Raw genomic sequence first — 17,792 nt, forward strand, 5'->3', positions numbered from 1 at the left:
TTGCCGCTTGGACGTTGTTTAGATTGTTTCGAACAAAGAAAGGGTCCAGTCCGTGCAATATCACAGTGAGAGCTCAGCGGGCGCCACGACTAGCTGTCATTTGCCATTATTCTTTGGGTTCATTCGCGTATACCCAGCAATTGATTTTAGACCAGTGGTCATAATGCCATGATGAAGAAACACAGCCGAGGTACGTTGCAGCAGGGTAGGTTGATCGGCAAGGCGATTTGCTTTGTGGTTAATGTGCTGGTCCATGGGAAATGAAGATTTACATGTCGATTTCTATAATTCTCGACGACCCTTAGCGCCAAGACAATGACCAGTTCCGGCATCAGAATATCGGTGTTTGCGGCATTGATTGACGCGGGGGGAGGCAACCCGACCATTAGCATGTTTCACTTTATTAAGTGACGATTCGTTGTAATGCAACCACTTTTGAAACTGGGAGGTCTATTCGGGAGCACCGACCAAGTTTCAATCATAATGGTACTACGCTGAGCGAGTCGCAGTTGTAGTCGTAGTCGCGCGCTGTGGTCGTACAGGTACTGACTGGACACGAGTACATTCGATATTTGTTATTATTATCCTGAATTATTACCGCCGGAGTTGGGCGGCTAATCGCGCTGATTGGATGGGATGTCTCGTTCGATCTTTCGAATTCCGACTGGCGGTTGGAGGAGGGAGAATAACCGGCCACTAAAACAAAAGAAATGAACCAATACCAGCGGCAATGCCCAGACTTTTCCTTACGAGCAAGACCGCTGAACTCTTTTTGACAGCCGCCTTGTAACGGGCCTCTTCTCTTGGAAGCCAGTCATTGGCTGCATCATCTTGAAACCTCAAGGATAATGCGGACGGTTTAGTACCTGTAGTTAATCGCGCCACGAAATGAACATCCGTCTTAGGTAGGTGAGTTGAGGAAAGAGCAGAGGGTTGCACCAAAGAAGATTAATCCCCGCTCCTCCCATGTTTGAAGTTATGCTGGATCATAATGCGATTCGACTTTGGAAGGTGCTCTTCTGGTTGGTCCCTTCCATGCGCTCCCGCTCTCTTTTGAAACCTCCCATTCCCAATTCCCGTCTCATTCAGTTCCAGACTCTTTCCCATTCATCTTCCAGCCTTTTCTTGGTATTATCGTTGGGTTTGTTATTGCGTAGCTGTAGCTATTATTGTTACAGTCTTGACAGCTGTTTTCTGTTTTCGTCATTCTTTCATTCCATTCATCCCGAATCTCAAACAATATCTCGTCATTCAAACCACCAATAAGGGCAATTCACCTATACCCTCACCTTCTATTGTCTCTCTGCTCTCTGCCTATTGTCTTGAGAAGCACCATCTATCAAACAACCACATTCATTGTCTTTGGGATATTTTATTTGAGCATTAGAAAATTGTCCACACACCGATCTACCGACTTTTATCTACCTACGATAATACTTCCGACATGTGGTCGACCTTACACTAAGAACTCTTTCGCGCACCGGTTGCAGCAAGACTTCATCATCATCGCTTATTTTCATTTTATATGCTTCCACGTTTTTGTTTTAACTACTTTCCGACAGTAGCAGACTCGACCTTCGCTGGCGAAGGATCACGACAGCTTTTCATATTTCAACTTGATACCCTCCGGTCACTTCTTTTTCCGAAACAATCTCGAGGCCACTCAGTCTTTACTTCACCATGGTATGCTGCTGGGGAAATCGCAAGAAGGAAGTCGTGGGGATTGCTGATCAGAAATGGGAATACATCAATCTTTGCGACTTCAAGAGTCGAGGATGTGGCACTGTCTTCGCTTATGTCTACCTCTGGCTCATGCTTTTTGTCTCAGTTGCTGTCTACGTCGTCGACAGCTTCACTGCTGTTAACCTACTCATTTTCGATCGCTGGTCTTCAAAGATCGACCCTGCCATTTCTTTCGACGTCTCGAAATGGATCTTCTCCATCTGTATCATTCTTTCATTTGTCAACCTAGCCTATGAGGGTATTCGTGCTTATCGAGTCATTCGACGGGGCAATGTTGCAGAATCCTACCTTGACAGTTTGGCTGTTCGTTGGGAATCAATTCGTCTTGGCTCGCAAGGATGGAAGAGGTTCTTAGTCTTTGCTGAACTCACTAAAAGTAAGGAGGGCGCACAATATATCGCTCTCTTCACATACTTCAACTTTCAAGGTAAGTCTGCCTCATAAGTCACTCGACGTCTTTTACTTACTTTCGTAGCTTGGATTCGTGTCATCATCTGCTCAGGCCCCCGTCAAGTTCTCAATGCCTTTACGCTCAAGTCAGTGTACGAGGCACAATTGACTCCAACCGCCGACAATGTTGGCGACTCTATTACTGGGTTCTTTGAGAAGATCAAGATTCTTGCCGAAGAAGACTATCAACAGGCTGTGATTCTATCTGGCATGTGTTTCACTGTGGTTATTTGGGTATTTTCCGCCCTGTTTCTCTTGGCCGCCGTTCTTTTTTGGGTCTTCTTTCTATATCATTGGATTCCTGCTGCTGATGGCGGTCTTTCTGGTTACTGTGAACGAAAGGTTACCAAGACTCTGATGAAGATTGTCACCAAGACGGTCAACAAAGCTCTGGCTAGAGAGGAAACCAACCGAATGAAAGCTGAGATCAAGGCTAGCAAGAAGGCGGGCGAGAAGTTCAATCTTGACCGCGCTGCTACTCTCCCGACCTTGCCAAATGTGGGCCCAGTCGACAAGATAGGCCAGCATCCTATGCTCAACCGCAACGACACCATGACGACTCTACCGCCTTATACTTCACGTCCAGGAACACCAGGTGATACGGAGGTCCCTCCAGTTCCACAAGTGGCTATGCCAACCAGGCAAGGCACCACGGCATCCATCGCAAGCTTTGCATCTCGGGCCACTTCTAGGTCTGGGGCTGGTTATGGCCGACTTGCATCCCCAGTGCCTGAAGTCCCTCCGGTAAACTATGGAGAGCAGCCTCTTTCACGGACTACTACCATGAATTCGCAGGGGAATCATGGTCAATACCCCGCAAACCAACCGATGTCAGATCCAATGCAATTCATGCCTGGTCGGTATACGGAAAGCCCTGGCCCCATGCATCCCAATAATGCGCCGTTCTACCCCCCGCCAGCTCGCGCACCCAGTGCTCGTCCGATGGATACTTTTACACAACCCATGGGGTCGTTTGCGCCGACACAAGCACCTCCTCCTGGCCCGAGAGGTTATCAGGCTTACAATCCTGGAGGACGTACTAGCACTGCGACGTCTGTAACCTCTCACCAGAATGGACCTGCGATGCAGCGTCAGTTCAACCCTCCTGTCCGTAGTGCCACAGGGCCGATGCCTCTACGGGAGCCTCCGCGTAGAAACCTGACCAACCCTATGCCGCCCCGTTCAGCAAGCGCAAGACCGGAAAGGGCACCTCCTTATACCTACGATGTTGAATCGCAGCGAGGAGGATATGGTTGGTGAAAGGCCAGCTATGTAAGAATAAGCTAAAATTAATAATGACTTACGAAGCGGAAGGTCGATGTTGATAGGTGGCTTCGTTATGTAATGTAACTGAATAGACATGATACATCGTCATATTTGCAAAAATTCCAAAACCTTGAGTGCTGTGCTGACACATTGGGGTACTGATGCTGCATCTGCATCTGCATATATGCGGCAACTTGCCGCAGCGTAATCAACTACGCCCTTGAGGGGACAGCGCTGATGATTTGTCAACAAGCCGAACTAAAACCTGGAAAAGACGGCGTTTTGATGACCGATGACTGACTAAATCAATATTTCGAGAAGACAGTATGGTCAAGTTGTCGTTCTTAAATCTCATCAACACCAACCTCGCGCATGGTTTACAATACGAATTCTCAAGTCAACTACTTCAATCTTACGGAAATTTCTTCAATATGCCTTCCGCAACAACAACCTGGCACGAGGGCGAAATCGCCATGCATGAGAAACTGAGGGTTCCCAAGATGGAGAATCCTACGTTTCCTGGTTTGGCGGATCGTTATGGAGTGCGAGTGATGCATTCTCCCTTGGTCGCTTTGGGTACTCTGGATGACAAGGGCCGTCCGTGGACAACAATCTGGGGCGGAGAACGTGGCTTTGCAAGACCAGTCGCTGAAGACGTCCTCGCATTGAACAGCTCAGTTGACACTCGTTATGATCCAGTCTTCAGAGCTCTTTGGGATGGTATTGATGAAGAAGGTGTGAAGCAAGGCGCCATCAACAGGCCCAATGACGGCGATGGAAAGGAAATGTCTGGGTTGGCTATAGACCTGGAGACAAGAGATCGTGTCAAATTAGCAGGGAAGATGGTTGCTGGTGCTACTGTCGATGGAGGCAAGACTGTCCAGCTAGCCATGGCGGTTACTGAGAGCCTGGGCAATTGTCCCAAGTACCTCAACAAGAAGGACGTTGTACCACATGCAATGGAGCCAGAGCTTGTCTCTGAGAAGCTTCCCTTGCCTCAAGAAGCTTTGGATATAGTTGCAGCGGCAGACATGTTATTCTTGTCGAGCACAAATGGACATGCCATGGATACCAACCATCGTGGAGGGAGTCCCGGATTCATACGAGTTATTAGGAATGAAGAAGACGGGGTTGAGCTCATATATCCAGAGTGTAAGTCGGTTCAAGAATTTCTGTATAACACAAGCTAACAAATCTCCAGTTTCAGGAAACAGATTATATCAGACATTGGGTAACTTCAAGGTCAATCCTCGAGTTGGTATTGCAATTCCTGATTACAACACTGCCAATGTTCTCTACCTTACTGGTACCGCATCCGTACTTGTAGGCGAAGAAGCTTCTTCTTTGCTGGCAAGGACAAAACTGGCTGTCAAGATCTCAGTCACCTCTGCCAAGTTCGTCAAGTCTGGGCTTCCCTTTCGTGGCTCACTGGGCGAATACTCTCCCTACAACCCACCTGTTCGTCACTTAATTTCAGAGCATGATGCGCATCTGGGTGCTGAAAACCCAAACGCTATAACGGCAACACTGAAAGATCGGGAAATTATCACACCCTCTATCGATCGGTTTACCTTTGAGTTGTCTTCTCAGCAGCCTATCACAAACTGGCACGCCGGACAGTACATCACGTTGGACTTTGAACCAGAGTTATCGAATGGCTACAGTCACATGGCGGATCATGATCCCCAGAGTATCAACGATGACTTTGTGCGAACATTTACTGTTTCAAGTCCACCGGAGAACAGCAAAGAGTTACAGATTACGACAAGACGACATGGCCCAGTGACAAATTTTCTAAGAAAACACAACTCACGTGTGCTGCTCGAGGTACCAGTGATTGGTTTCGGCGGCGAAGAGGGCTTCCGCATCCCACTGGAGCCTGAAGGTCCTAAATCCATCTTCATCGCGGCAGGTGTAGGTATCACACCTGTCCTCGCACAAGCACCGGCCGTTCTAAAGCACAACGTCCCGTTTGAACTACTCTGGACTCTTCGTTACGAAGACTTACCCCTTGCCAGTGACACGTTCTCACGTATTCCTGGACTCGCGAAATCGACTACTCTCTTCGTCACGGGACAGTCAGACAAGGACAAGGAGAGTTTGTTGGACGAAGCGGAGAAGGCTGGTACCCGGATTGTGAAGCGTCGAGTAAGCGCGAGCGACGTCGAAAGCTTCAAGGGCCAGAGCGCCCGCTTCTTCTTATGCACGGCTCCCGCGTTACTAGCTGCGCTCGAAGAGTGGTTGCAGGGGGAGAAGGTTGTGTGGGAAGACTTTGGATACTGAAGCATGTACCTGCGCTACGATCGAAGAACTGATCTACCTGTTGTGAGACTTTGTCCACATCCCCCGGGTGACCGGAACCTTGAAGTTTGTTCGCAGCGGCACAAAGGACAAGATGGACCTCTAACTTGGATGCGGGGGAGCTGTTCCACTGCCGGGTTAGTAAAGTCTGGGGTTGAAGAGGTTGTGTTGGTCTCCATAGTCACTCGTTGGTATCAAAGTGCTCCCACTCTGCTTTGAGTTTGGTTTAGTTCAACTTCAACATGCCCTGACCATACACTGGATCATATGAGCCATTGCCACTCGCCCTGCCGTATATACATATCACACAGAAAGGTCTCTACTACATACTCCACGGTAATTAAATAAATCCCGAATAGTTTACACTTTCCCCGCAAACATGTTCGGGACATGAGTTACGGTTTATCCACTCCCCCGCGCTTTTTGAAGATGCGGATCCGCACTTTTCGTTCATATCACGTAAGGACAGGACAAATGGAGAATGCTTTCTTGTAAGCTAGCAAGTTGCTAGAGTGATTCCCTGCTCCAGGTTTTGTTGTCAATGTCATGAAATTGAAGAGTGGAGGAGGAGAGTCATCGGATCGAGGAGGAACATTACGGCACGTCCAATGTGAGACCTCGCTTAAGCTAGGAAGTAGGTACCGGATCGCCACGAGTCAGATGTAGTATTGGGAAATGAAAAGTTTGGATTGCTCCGATTGTTGATTTCTGGTGGATACTGCTATGTCCCGAAACTCGCTCATCAAAGTTGTTTTCTTTATACTTCTTAAACCCAGTTATATATGCTTGGTATTATGCCAATCTTATCGTCTGTATTCCCCAACACAATCCTACATTGACAAAACGTTATCTTTTCTAAGAGCACCTGATTGTTCGAGCCGAGGGATACTAAGTTTATAATTCCTCGGAATGTCTCTAATATTGCTGACTCCGAGTTCCCGAGGCTTAGAGACAGTTTCTGGTCCGCTGTCGGCGGCAGGAAATGCGATTATCGGAAATCTTGTTACTCACCCCAAAGCGGAACCGGCTAAAACTCCCTCAATCGCAATGCAATACGATGGATACCTAGAGAGGAGCGTGTTGTATCATCGCAAAAACAGCAGTAAAAACGCCAGTTTTGGACCGGGCCTGTAGTGGACCACTCCTTATACTCTTTCAAGTTATTAATTGGTCCGCTAAACAGCTCAAAGACATTACTGCTTTCTCGGCGCTTCACTAGTAACTACGCGAGCTTCTGTATGAAACGCTTTGATCAAAAAGGGGAAAATAACGCCTTCGCATATAGAAAGCGCAACGTGTGAATCTGAATCCTTGACATGAGCTATTGCATATTAGGTGGATTCAGCTAAGAGTTGGTATAACTATGTGATTATGAACTTGGTTTGAGTACAATCTCTCGCTCTCATGAGATAAGTCTTACTGTTGGTGGTTCGACATTGTATAATTGAGCGAAAAGAACTGGCTACGTTTTATAGCTTCCTTCTCCAAGAATAGAACACAAGATTTAGGCGTAGACTATTAAGGTAGGCTAAAGGGCTGAGTACAATCCAGTATGATCTGATATTCTCGTAACATGCGGGTTTTGCCATCACGGACGCAGTTAAGATCGGTGGAGTAGGAAGCTCGCCATGCATCAATAAATGGTATTAAGCTTCAGGGATACGCGTGGAGTCTATCGATGCAGGAGACGACTGAATAGGTACATAAAAAGTTGCCGTGTCTTCGAGAGATATATGGTGGGCAATCTTAGACTTTCTTTTCCAAGGTGTTATTGTCAACTAATGCGATCGTGTTTGACTTTGTAAGATAACGTAGTTGCTCGGACTCTTTATGTAATTGTGAATTTAACAACAAAAGACGACACTTTGATTATCAAGATCGCTAACTATTGTAGAAATCACCCCGCATATCCTGACAGGGGGCTGAAGAAACTCGATGCAATCTGATTGAGTTATGGCGCTGACAAAGCCATCTTTGTGGAAGAGATCAAGTCAGACTGGAGAACAAGCCGCGTCCAAAAGATGAACCAGAATACGACGAGAAATCACGAGGGTACATAGTTGAGGAGTTGATCGACATGGACCAAGACAAGTCGCTGCAGTGATGGCCCAAACTCTCGCGTAATAAGAGACAAATTGATAGAAACTACAGAGTGTCCGTATCGCGGCAGGTTCTGATTTTGAGGCTTGCCAAGATCATTAACTTTCAGTCTAGGCGATGCTCACTCAGCAGGGAACTTGCTAGACAGCTATCGTTGCTCTGTCACTCTGTCCTTATGTCCTTGTATCACGTTCCCTCAAGCCGGGCTTTGTGGAGTGGCTTAGATCGCCGTCGTCATACCCCACCACGATGAGTTAGAGGACGTGAACAATTGAGAGTTTCTCTGGAGTGGACAAAGGGAGAATCAAGTTAATTACCAACTGCAGGTACTTAGCAGTCTCTGTGTCCTTTGTAAAGTCACAACCCACACAGCCAAGAGCTGCAAGAAGTCATGGTGAATTGTGAGACAATAAGCGAAACTACTAGTCATTCCAGACATTACTGCTACCATGTGCAAAACAACAACAACAAGTCAAATTCCTCTACTCCACAGGCCTCGATGGCGTGCGTGAGTACCCAAAAGTCAAAGGCCTGGACTGTCAGTGTTTGTGGGTGCGAATTCTGTAGGCATCGATCCATGGCATTTGAGAGCTTTTACGGGGACTGGGGTTCCAATGGCCCTTTAGCGGTCCTGAAACTGACCTACCAAGTGTTTCGGCAGGTTCCTGCCTGCTTATGCTGTCCCACCTTTCCTTATTAAGATTCAGATTCTGTGCACGCGCAGCTGTGGGTTGCACTTGCCTGCACTAGCTATTAAGACAGTACCATACCTGCCCATGCCTGAGATTTGAATCCAATTCACCCAGTCTAGAAGTCTCGGAAAGAAAACCTTCTTCCTTCCTCTAGTTACTTTTAAACTCAACTCAACTCTCTTCTCTCAACATTTTCTAGATTTACTTACAGTTCATTCACTCCCTCGCAAACAAGCGACAACTTCGCCTCCACCTCCAGCGAAACTCGTCTTGTATCATCGACCACTATAAAACAGTGCTTCTGTACTTGTTTTCCGGAACCCCCGCCATCGCCGCTCGTCTAGACTACATATCGGTTCGGTTCGCCAAAGAATTGCGCTGCTCTACTCTCTCACCTCGACAACGCGACACCCGCAATCTTGCCACTACCACTATCTCAACCATCGCCTAATCGCTTCGACGATTTTTTTTTTACAGCTCAGGCCCGCCATTTCCCAAGACTCGGTCGTAGTTCGGTCTCTGGACCGACCCTGCCGTGCCCCTCGCTCCCGCCCGCCGTCACCTGCCCACCGGCGCCGGCCGTTGCTTTCGGATCGCGAAACCCCTCGTTCCGCACAACCCGCCACTTTCCATCTCACAAACCAATCTCAACACCTAAATCGCAATCAAAATGGCCTGCGATTACCAATACGTCAAGGAGCACACCAGGGAGGACTACGTCTTCCCTTCGCACCGCTTCCAGCGATCATGCTCCCCGGATAAAACTCCGCTATGTCTCGTGGCTTGTGGTTCTTTCAGCCCAATCACGTTCCTTCAGTACGTTTTTCCTGCAGAACATGGTTTCCTCGCGCGATCTTCCACTGTGGTCGAATTGGATCCCTCCAAGCTCGAAATATCATGCGGAATGATTGAATTTTCAAAACTGTAGCTAACGTTTGAGCAGCCTTCGAATGTTTCCTATGGCTCGAGACCATGCTCGCAACGAGGGTAGGTTGATTGCTCATTGCAAAATCCGAAACACCACTGACAAGAACCAGACTTTGAGGTTGTTGCTGGAGTTTTGAGTCCTGGTGAGTGAATTATGCATTGTAAAAAGCATACCAATAAACTAACTGTCTGGTAGTCAGCGATGCCTACAAGAAGAAGGGTCTTGCGCCTGCTCACCATCGCATTGAGATGTGCAGACTTGCCACAGAGAACACCTCCAAGTGGCTCATGGTGGACCCCTGGGAGGCCGAGAGCCCAACTTATATCCCAACTGCCAAGGTGCTTGATCACTTTGACTACGAGATCAACGAGGTCATGGGAGGTGTCGAATGCACTGACGGCACCCGAAAGCGTTGCCGCATTGTACTCCTTGCTGGCCTTGACCTAATTCAGACCATGTCTACTCCAGGTGTTTGGGACGAGCGTGATCTCGACCACATTCTGGGCAACTATGGCGTTTTCGCTCTCGAACGCACAGGAACTGAAATTGACTCAACTCTCGCGAACCTGAAGCAGTGGGAGAAGAATATTCACATCATTCGCCAGGTAAGCCGCCTATAACGTATGAGTTAGCTACATGACATTAACAAAATAGGTTGTTACCAATGATATCAGCAGCACAAAGATTCGTCTTCTCCTCAAGCGAAACATGTCAATCGATTTCCTGATTCCCGACGATGTAATCAGTTACATCTACGAGCACAATCTTTACCGCGACCTCGATATGCCTGATTCCAAGGGCAAGGAGAAGGCTCTAACGAATGGTCCCGACGCCGGAACCAGCACCGGTTGAATTTCTTTACAATTTAAGCAAACAACAGAACCAGTGCCCAGTCCTTACACCGGCCCCGATGCAGCTAGCGAGCCTTGAGCACAGCGGCCACATAATTAGACCCGATGACGCAAACACAAAGCCGAGACAATGAGTCGGAATAGCTTCTAGCCGGTATTTGTTTTGAGTCGTCCCAATGCCAGGGTCAAGGAACATTTTATTATAGACCGCGCAGCGGACCACTATGGATTAGTTTGGTCCAGAATTAGATGCGCCCGGTTTGGGGTACAGAAGTTGTGGTGAAGAGGAGGTGGTTTCACTTTCCTTTATTACGTCGTTCTTGATGCAATCTGCTTTGGATACGCAGTTGGCTAGAGCGCACTCTTACTCTGGAGCGGAGTTATTTTATTAATTGAGGCATACCATGTCGGAGTATCCCGATATTTCGGAGCTCTCCTAACTATCAATCTTGCCTTGCGGTGTTTACAGAACTACTAGTTCCCCTGGGTTGCCAGGGTTCTCTAGCTGCCGATATGCGCGTGTGTGGCCAAGGGTTCATTCAGACCAGATAGTAGACAAGAGTTGCCCAGTTCGCTATAGTGCAACTGAGGACGGTTGATGATTTTTACCTCGATTTGAGAGCTTGATGTTGACGAGACATGTTTTAATACATGCCTGGAGTTTTAGATAGGAGATACCCGTTCAATTGACTATGAACCAATTGATCAAGTCCATGTCCATATAGGTTTGGTCTGAAACTTGATGTATTTCCACACAACGAATGATAAGCCAGAAGGACAATCTTTCGCATAACACTAACCTTCCGTCTAAGGACGGAAAGACATGTCCACGATAGACAATATCTCCGATTTGACTCCTTGCTTTCTCGGGCAAGATTGCACGAGGACAAGATCATCCAATAAAGGTTTCCAATTGATCAACGTCCTAGCATTGCCGAGGCGAAAAAGCAGCAAGGAAGCGAAAGTTACAAAAGGGACCTGCAGAAAGAGGCAAAGCGCCAACTGAACAACCAACGCTGACTGGTCGCTTCCCATTCGGCGCATAGATAAACGTGCCAGATCGATAGGGCACTTGGAGGCTTGGCAGCGGTATTGGACATCGATTTATAGTGATAGACCCTTTGCCAAGGGGAGAATCACCGCGCGGATTCGGTATCGCTTTGGGTCTTTTGTGCCAGGGGAGGGAAGCTTTTCCCCTAAGGCCAGGATAGGTAGGTACAGTTGGTCTTGGGAGCTATATCGTGGATACAAATAGTTGAGCATGGCCCTGACGATCAATTGAAAGGAAAGTCAGGGTCTGTTAGTCGTTCGTTCTGCAAACATGAAGCTCCAATTCCTTGTCTCTTCCCTCATCAGTCCGTTGGTCACGGCTTTGACCATTTCCGAGATCAACGGTGATCGATACCTTTCGCCTTACCAGGGAAAGAATGTCACAGGCGTCGAGGGAATTGTTACTGCTGTCAGTAGCAATGGGTTTTATCTGCGATCGACCAAGCCTGATCGTAGCACTGCTACATCTGAGGGATTGTACATTTTTGGAAAGTCGGCCGTCGGAAATGTTTCTGTAGGCGACGTTGTTACCCTCGATGGTTTCATTGAGGAGTATAGGTGAGTCTTGCCAAGTCAGGTAGTCATATTTGAGTATCGCTAAAACATCTCCAGATCCAACAAGGACTACATTTACCTCACAGAGCTTTCTTCTCCCAAGAACATTGTCGTCAAGTCCTCTGACAACAAGTTCAAGCCCAAGGTCATCGGAAAGGACACCAGCAACCCTCCTGGAAAGGAATTCTCCAAGCTTGACGACGGCAATGTCTTTGCCGTGCCCAACAACAAGAGCCTCGTTTCAGTGGCCAACCCCAAGCTGCAGCCCAACTCGTACGGCCTCGATTTCTGGGAGAGCCTTTCTGGCGAGCTTGTTACTGTTTCAAAGGGGTATGCTCTTAGCCGACCCAACAGCTTTGGCGATTTCTGGGTCAGAGGTAACTGGAAGGTCTCTGGCCTGAACAAGCAGGGTGGTTTGACTATGGTTGGCAGTGGTATGTTAACCTTGCGCACCAATTGTTGACTTGGCTGACTTTCTAGATGCGAACCCCGAGGCTATCGTCATTGGCTCACCTCTGGACGGTACAAAGAACCCCGACGACACCAAGCTTGGTGACTTTGTTGGCGACATCACCGGCGTTGTAACATACGCCTTTGGTTTCTACCGTATCCTTCCTCTTACTGCCATTAAAGTCAGCAAGCGATCTAACTCTGAGCACCCTGCCGTCAGTTTCACCAGCAAGGGATCCTGCAAGGGCATCACCGTCGCTGACTACAACACTGAGAACCTGAACCCCGAGTCTGCTCACTTGCCTCTTGTTGTTGGACAAATCGTCGAGAAGCTGCGCACTCCTGACCTGATCTTCCTTCAAGAGGTCCAGGACAACAGCGGTGCTACCAACGATGGTGTCGTATCTGCTAACAAGACCCTCGCTGCCCTTGCCGATGGCATCGAAGCGGCCAGCGGTGTCGTGTATGAGTGGGCTGAGGTTGTGCCCGACAACAACGTCGATGGTGGTCAACCCGGTGGTAACATCCGTCAGGCGTACCTCTACCGTCCTGATGTTGTTCAGCTCGTCAAGCCCAACGAGGGAAGTGCCAGTGATGTCAATGCTGTTCTCGACGGCCCTACGCTAAAGTTCAACCCTGGCCGCATTGATCCCGCCAACTCTGTCTGGGACAACAGCCGCAAGCCTCTTGCCGCTGAGTGGAAGCCTGTCAAGGGCACCAAGAAGTCCTTCTTCACTGTCAACGTGCACTTTGGCAGCAAGGGTGGTTCATCTTCCATGCACGGCGATGCCCGTACTCCTGTTAACAAGGGCGTTGAAAAGCGCACCAAGCAGTCTGAAGTCACTGCTGTAAGTTAAATTTTCTCTTCATCGTCTCACGATAAACTAACGATCTGCAGGATTTCGTTGCACAGATCCTCAAGAAGGACAAGAAGGCTCACGTTATTGTGGCTGGTGACTTTAACGAGTTTGCCGACGTTGAACCAATCGACACTTTTGTCAAGACCTCTGGTCTCGTTGATATTGACGATGCCGCCAAGATCCCCATGACGGAGAGATACACATACTTGTTCGACAGCAACTGTCAGGCCCTTGACCACCTATTTATCAGCAAGGAATTGCGCAAGGGCATCAAGTATGAGCACATGCACATCAACACTTGGCAGGACACGGCGGGCGAGGTCAGCGACCACGATCCTAGCGTTGCCTTGCTTGATCTGTGCTAGATATAATATAATGACGATGTAGATATTTGTATATTATGAATTGCTTCGCTTGTATGATCTAAATAATTTCCAATCGAGAGTTGTGCCTCAGTGTTATACCAGCTTTGTGGCAAGTCTACTCTTCGCCACTGTTATCATCGTCAACGGGCTCTCCTTCAGAATCATCTTGTTCGACTTCGTCATCTTCATCGCTGTTATCATCCTGGCCTGGATCTGGCATGACGATGCTGTTCAGGAACGTAATCTAAGCATGTTAGCCAAGTCGACCGAGGAAAGTACATGCAACTCACATATCCAACCATTGGGCGAATGATTTCACTGATCTTCTCCTGCGCATCATCTCGATAAAACAAATCATCATCAATCTGGGTCCCAACAGTAAAATTCCTTAATTTCAACAGTGCGATGTCCCGATGTTCTGTAGTGAAGCCTTTCGGCTTTGTTTTGAGTGCGTTGCTTTGGTTCTTCTCGGCGAAAGCAAGCAACGCTGCCTCTGGGTCAGACTTTTTGGCCGCTTTGGGTAGAAACGTGCGCTTGAAGGCCTCGTCGTTCAGGGCACGACGCCATCGATTTGGCCGCTCGTCAATACTGGCGCGAAGCTTGTGCATCTGATCGCCACTGGGACACCACAGACCACCGCCGATGAAGGACTTTTTGGGCTCGCAGTGGATATAATAGCAGGCGTAAGGGCCTTTGCGGCCTGTGCGAGACCACGCAGCAGAAAAGTGAGGCTATAGTTGTGAGCAGAGATCTAGAGGGTAGTCAAAGGGATCATTCATACTTTGTACGGCGTAGGGTCTTTGCTGAAGCGAATATCTCTATGGATACGAAAGCTCACGTCCTTGATGGGTAGCTCAGGAATTGTCTCATCCGCATCAATGACTGATTCCGATGTACGCTCGACGAATGAGTTCCAGTCTTTTAGAGCACGTCTGTATTCTTCATCATGTGCTGTATAAGTCAGCGGGTGTTGTAGTGAGAGGTGTGTTGTACTTACACTTAAGCCAAGGTCGCTGATTGTTTGCCTTGAGGTCTCTCAAGAATAGCAAAGTGTTCTTGTGTAATTTGAAGTCTTCATATTCCACGCCTTCTGTGTCTCTCATCTTCACCAAGGGGATGAAAGTAACCTTCATAGGGGCATCTTCATCTTCCTCCTCCTCCTCGTCATCATCTTCTGGCTCCTCCTGAGCTAACTCATCTCCGAATGATTCTTCAGAATCTTCCTTTTTAAGTTGCTTCTTTGGGGGTCTTCCACGCTTCTTTGCAGGTGGCGCATCACTCTCCTCGGTGTCATCGGTACCTTCAAAGTATTGACTTTTGGTGGTGGATGTGCGCCGGGAGGTTCGGCGAGTGGTGCTAATGGCCTCTGCGGCACGTTTTCGAGGAGGCATTTCGACAGTAAAATGAGAATGGTTAAAGGAAAAGGACTAAAAAGTTCATTCAATGCTATTAATGAATATCTTGGAACTAGAACAAAGGAAGGAGCGACCATGTCGTCATTACATTAGCCGGTCGCGACTACGCGTTTCAGGGGAGACACGAGATCACGTGCAGCTGTGACAACGATCTCTACAAGTCACCTTCGTTCAACTACCACTTTGAAGGTGAACCAGTTTTTTAGCATGTCTCCTATATTATAATATAGTAGTCATCATTCGAGATGATCAATAATTAAGCCCCTATGTTACAAAAAAAAGTGTCGCTATGTGCAGACAATAACGGCCAGTCTGGCCTAGAGCATAGAAGACCTCGTTGACAAGATGGTAATCTTATCCCATCTCCGATCATTCTGCCTTCTCAATTGCTGCAAGCCGCTCTTTGCACGCAAACAACCTCTCCATGAAATCAATGTCCCCAAGCTTCTCAAGCAGCCATTCGTTCGAGCGCTGCTGGTCGCCCTCTTCCATCATGGGACCAGCGACCTCGGCAAGAATAGCCCAGGTTCGTGCAGCGGCACGAAGACGGTCCCAGTCCTTACTGTTCATGGCAGCCTCTTCTTCTTCGATCCAGATGATTCTGCTGATTTTGGCCAATCGTGTGCCCCAGTCAGCGTCGAAAACACCATCCTTTGCTTTCTTGAAGAGCTTGTCTTCGTACTTTTTCCACGATTCGGAAGGGATCAAAGACCTCTCTTGCTCAATACTGGCAATGGCCGACTGAAGGCGTCTCACGGCTGCGTCTGATTTTTCAGGTGTCGGTTCTCCCTGCAGTTTGTCTAACATGCCGAGAAGCGTGGGCTTGAATTCATCCCATTGATCCGCATTGACATCTTTGGCCGCAGTAACAACGTCGAGGATGTCAGATCGACAGAAGGGGGGTAGATGATTATCAGTGCTGGCGACTGAGGCGTCTTCCATAGGAGTGTCTTCTTCACAGTGTGGGGGCTTGGTGAGCATTGCGCTGCTGTCACCTCCTCTCTCGTCTGACTCTTGTTGTGTGGACGCTGTGCCGTTCTTTTCAGCAAGCTTTCCGTTACTAGGATTGGTCTCCTTGGGGCTCAGAATCTCTTGGTCCGCTTGGTTGGAGGATTCCACATTTGCGGTAGTCGTAGGGACAGTGTGATTGTTTGTTTGCTGTGCGGCTTTGGGAACCGGGGAGCTGTTGGCATCCTTGGCAACTCCTTTCGTAAACTTGATGCGTTTCTTAGGACTATCCTTAGTCGAAATTGCAGCCTTTGATGTGGCCACTGCTTCAATGCGCTTCTGAACTTTGCTCTTGGGGCTCTCGGGAGGACTTATCGATCTTTTCTTTCCTGAGGTCTTCTTTCTAGATTCTTTCCGAGAAGACCTGTGCTCGTTACGGCCCTTCAATACGTCGATGAAATCGGATGCAGTGTTGGCAGCATCAAGCTGAGCTCGTTTTTCATCGACGTTAAAGTCAGGAGAAGGCGACACCAGGTGCGTATTGGGCTTGTTGCCATCAGTAAATCGAAGGGGGCGGCAGCTTGCTCGTGTTGGGGAAGCGCGCTTTGAGATGAATCTTATAAGGCCACTACGCAGGTGAATGAATTCGATCTCTGGATCACGGCCCTTCAATCCGGCTTCGCGGAACAGAGCATGAAGCGACTCGATGAACTCGGTGCCAGGTTTGGTCATGGTGGGCGAGTTTGTTGTTACACGACGATGCGGATGAAGCTTCTCACGATAATGTGCGGATGAAAAAACCAATGCAGAATGCAGAGAAAAGGAATGCTTCTCTTAGGTAACTCGCTCTAAATCAGGACGAAGTTATAGCAAATGATGGCCGCTACCTAGTCGGCGGTCGTTTGTGACGGCTGCCAGCAGCTGTCAACACAAACAGTCCATATTGTCGGTACTGCACATGATTTTGGCAGCTGTCACATCTGGTTATGGCACAGGCATCATATACATATGTCTACAAACTATATATGGAAGTACAATATCAACCTTTAAAAGGCAAAAGAGCAGTGGCCACGTCAGTATATCCCCAAGGGGCAATAACAAAGCCAAACCTTTCTAAGTTTCGACTTTCTAGACTCTACAAACTGGGTACTACTACTCTGAATCAAACAAACCTTGGTAGATGCTTCCCCCTGATTATAAAATTTGCATTCTCTCCCACCGTCTGTTGCTCCTTCTCTGTTGACAAGACTACCCGCGTGAGTGAACCTGACTATCAAGTTGCCAAACCAACAAAGAATTCAGCTTCAACTATCTAGGCATTCCACATCCTACCAATCACTTCTATCATATCGATCACTAGCATCACTCATAAGCCATCATTTCACAGTCATGGCAGGAAAACGACCCGCTTTCACCGATGAATACCTCATTCGGCATTTCAAGACCAACCCCCGGGGCCAGTATACCATTGCATTTCTTGGAACTACCCTTTTTGGCAGACTCAAGTGGTATGCAGCTCATGAACCTCGCATTTTTAAGGAGAACCCTTGCATCTTGAATCTAGGCGGGCACCTGGGCGCCGACAGGATCCAAAACGTTCTGGCTCTCATTGACCAAGGTTTTCTTCGTTCTCTCCAGAACCACCAGCCAAACCTCCAATCCTTCTACCTCCAAATGGGAACCGACCACCTTACCGAGAACGGCTTGTCTAATTCGGCTGTCCAAGACTACGTTAGGGTAGTCAAGAGCATACAAGAGGAGTTTCCAAATGCGTAGATCATCATCACTGCGTTTCTGATACAGCGAGGGCTTAGCGAA

At 48.2% G+C, this 17,792-nt stretch overlaps 7 protein-coding genes across 7 annotated transcripts, besides 1 other annotated feature; 5 read left to right on the forward strand and 2 right to left on the reverse strand.

Annotated features, from left to right (window-relative positions):
- Nucleotides 1-1,680: 1,680 nt before the first annotated feature.
- On the forward strand, nucleotides 1,681-3,453 carry FPSE_10492 (uncharacterized protein; the record flags this gene model as incomplete). Its single annotated transcript, XM_009263609.1, has 2 exons — nucleotides 1,681-2,170; nucleotides 2,219-3,453. The coding sequence occupies 2 exons, from the start codon at nucleotides 1,681-1,683 to the stop codon at nucleotides 3,451-3,453; spliced, it is 1,725 nt and encodes a 574-aa protein (XP_009261884.1).
- Nucleotides 3,454-3,890: 437 nt separating this feature from the next.
- Nucleotides 3,891-5,742, forward strand: FPSE_10493 (uncharacterized protein; the record flags this gene model as incomplete). The annotated part of the gene is made up of 2 exons (XM_009263610.1): nucleotides 3,891-4,611; nucleotides 4,661-5,742. The coding sequence occupies 2 exons, from the start codon at nucleotides 3,891-3,893 to the stop codon at nucleotides 5,740-5,742; spliced, it is 1,803 nt and encodes a 600-aa protein (XP_009261885.1).
- A 3,480-nt stretch (nucleotides 5,743-9,222) lies between these two features.
- FPSE_10494 (uncharacterized protein) lies at nucleotides 9,223-10,332 on the forward strand (the record flags this gene model as incomplete). The annotated part of the gene is made up of 5 exons (XM_009263611.1): nucleotides 9,223-9,368; nucleotides 9,496-9,539; nucleotides 9,590-9,622; nucleotides 9,676-10,085; nucleotides 10,135-10,332. 5 exons carry the CDS (start codon nucleotides 9,223-9,225, stop codon nucleotides 10,330-10,332), a joined length of 831 nt encoding a protein of 276 aa, XP_009261886.1.
- Nucleotides 10,333-11,652: 1,320 nt separating this feature from the next.
- Nucleotides 11,653-13,611, forward strand: FPSE_10495 (uncharacterized protein; the record flags this gene model as incomplete). The annotated part of the gene is made up of 4 exons (XM_009263612.1): nucleotides 11,653-11,939; nucleotides 11,994-12,370; nucleotides 12,417-13,234; nucleotides 13,285-13,611. 4 exons carry the CDS (start codon nucleotides 11,653-11,655, stop codon nucleotides 13,609-13,611), a joined length of 1,809 nt encoding a protein of 602 aa, XP_009261887.1.
- A 115-nt stretch (nucleotides 13,612-13,726) lies between these two features.
- Nucleotides 13,727-15,002, reverse strand: FPSE_10496 (uncharacterized protein; the record flags this gene model as incomplete). The annotated part of the gene is made up of 4 exons (XM_009263613.1): nucleotides 13,727-13,855; nucleotides 13,902-14,342; nucleotides 14,393-14,562; nucleotides 14,609-15,002. The coding sequence occupies 4 exons, from the start codon at nucleotides 15,000-15,002 to the stop codon at nucleotides 13,727-13,729; spliced, it is 1,134 nt and encodes a 377-aa protein (XP_009261888.1).
- Nucleotides 14,752-14,797: a repeat region.
- A 393-nt stretch (nucleotides 15,003-15,395) lies between the features above and the next one.
- FPSE_10497 (uncharacterized protein) lies at nucleotides 15,396-16,706 on the reverse strand (the record flags this gene model as incomplete). Its single annotated transcript, XM_009263614.1, has 1 exon — nucleotides 15,396-16,706. The coding sequence occupies one exon, from the start codon at nucleotides 16,704-16,706 to the stop codon at nucleotides 15,396-15,398; it is 1,311 nt and encodes a 436-aa protein (XP_009261889.1).
- A 657-nt stretch (nucleotides 16,707-17,363) lies between these two features.
- On the forward strand, nucleotides 17,364-17,750 carry FPSE_10498 (uncharacterized protein; the record flags this gene model as incomplete). Its single annotated transcript, XM_009263615.1, has 1 exon — nucleotides 17,364-17,750. The coding sequence occupies one exon, from the start codon at nucleotides 17,364-17,366 to the stop codon at nucleotides 17,748-17,750; it is 387 nt and encodes a 128-aa protein (XP_009261890.1).
- Between the last annotated feature and the right edge of the window lie 42 nt (nucleotides 17,751-17,792).

The sequence above is a fragment of the Fusarium pseudograminearum genome, chromosome 4, assembly GCF_000303195.2.
Source record: "Fusarium pseudograminearum CS3096 chromosome 4, whole genome shotgun sequence".
Classification (NCBI taxonomy): Eukaryota; Fungi; Ascomycota; class Sordariomycetes; order Hypocreales; family Nectriaceae; genus Fusarium; species Fusarium pseudograminearum.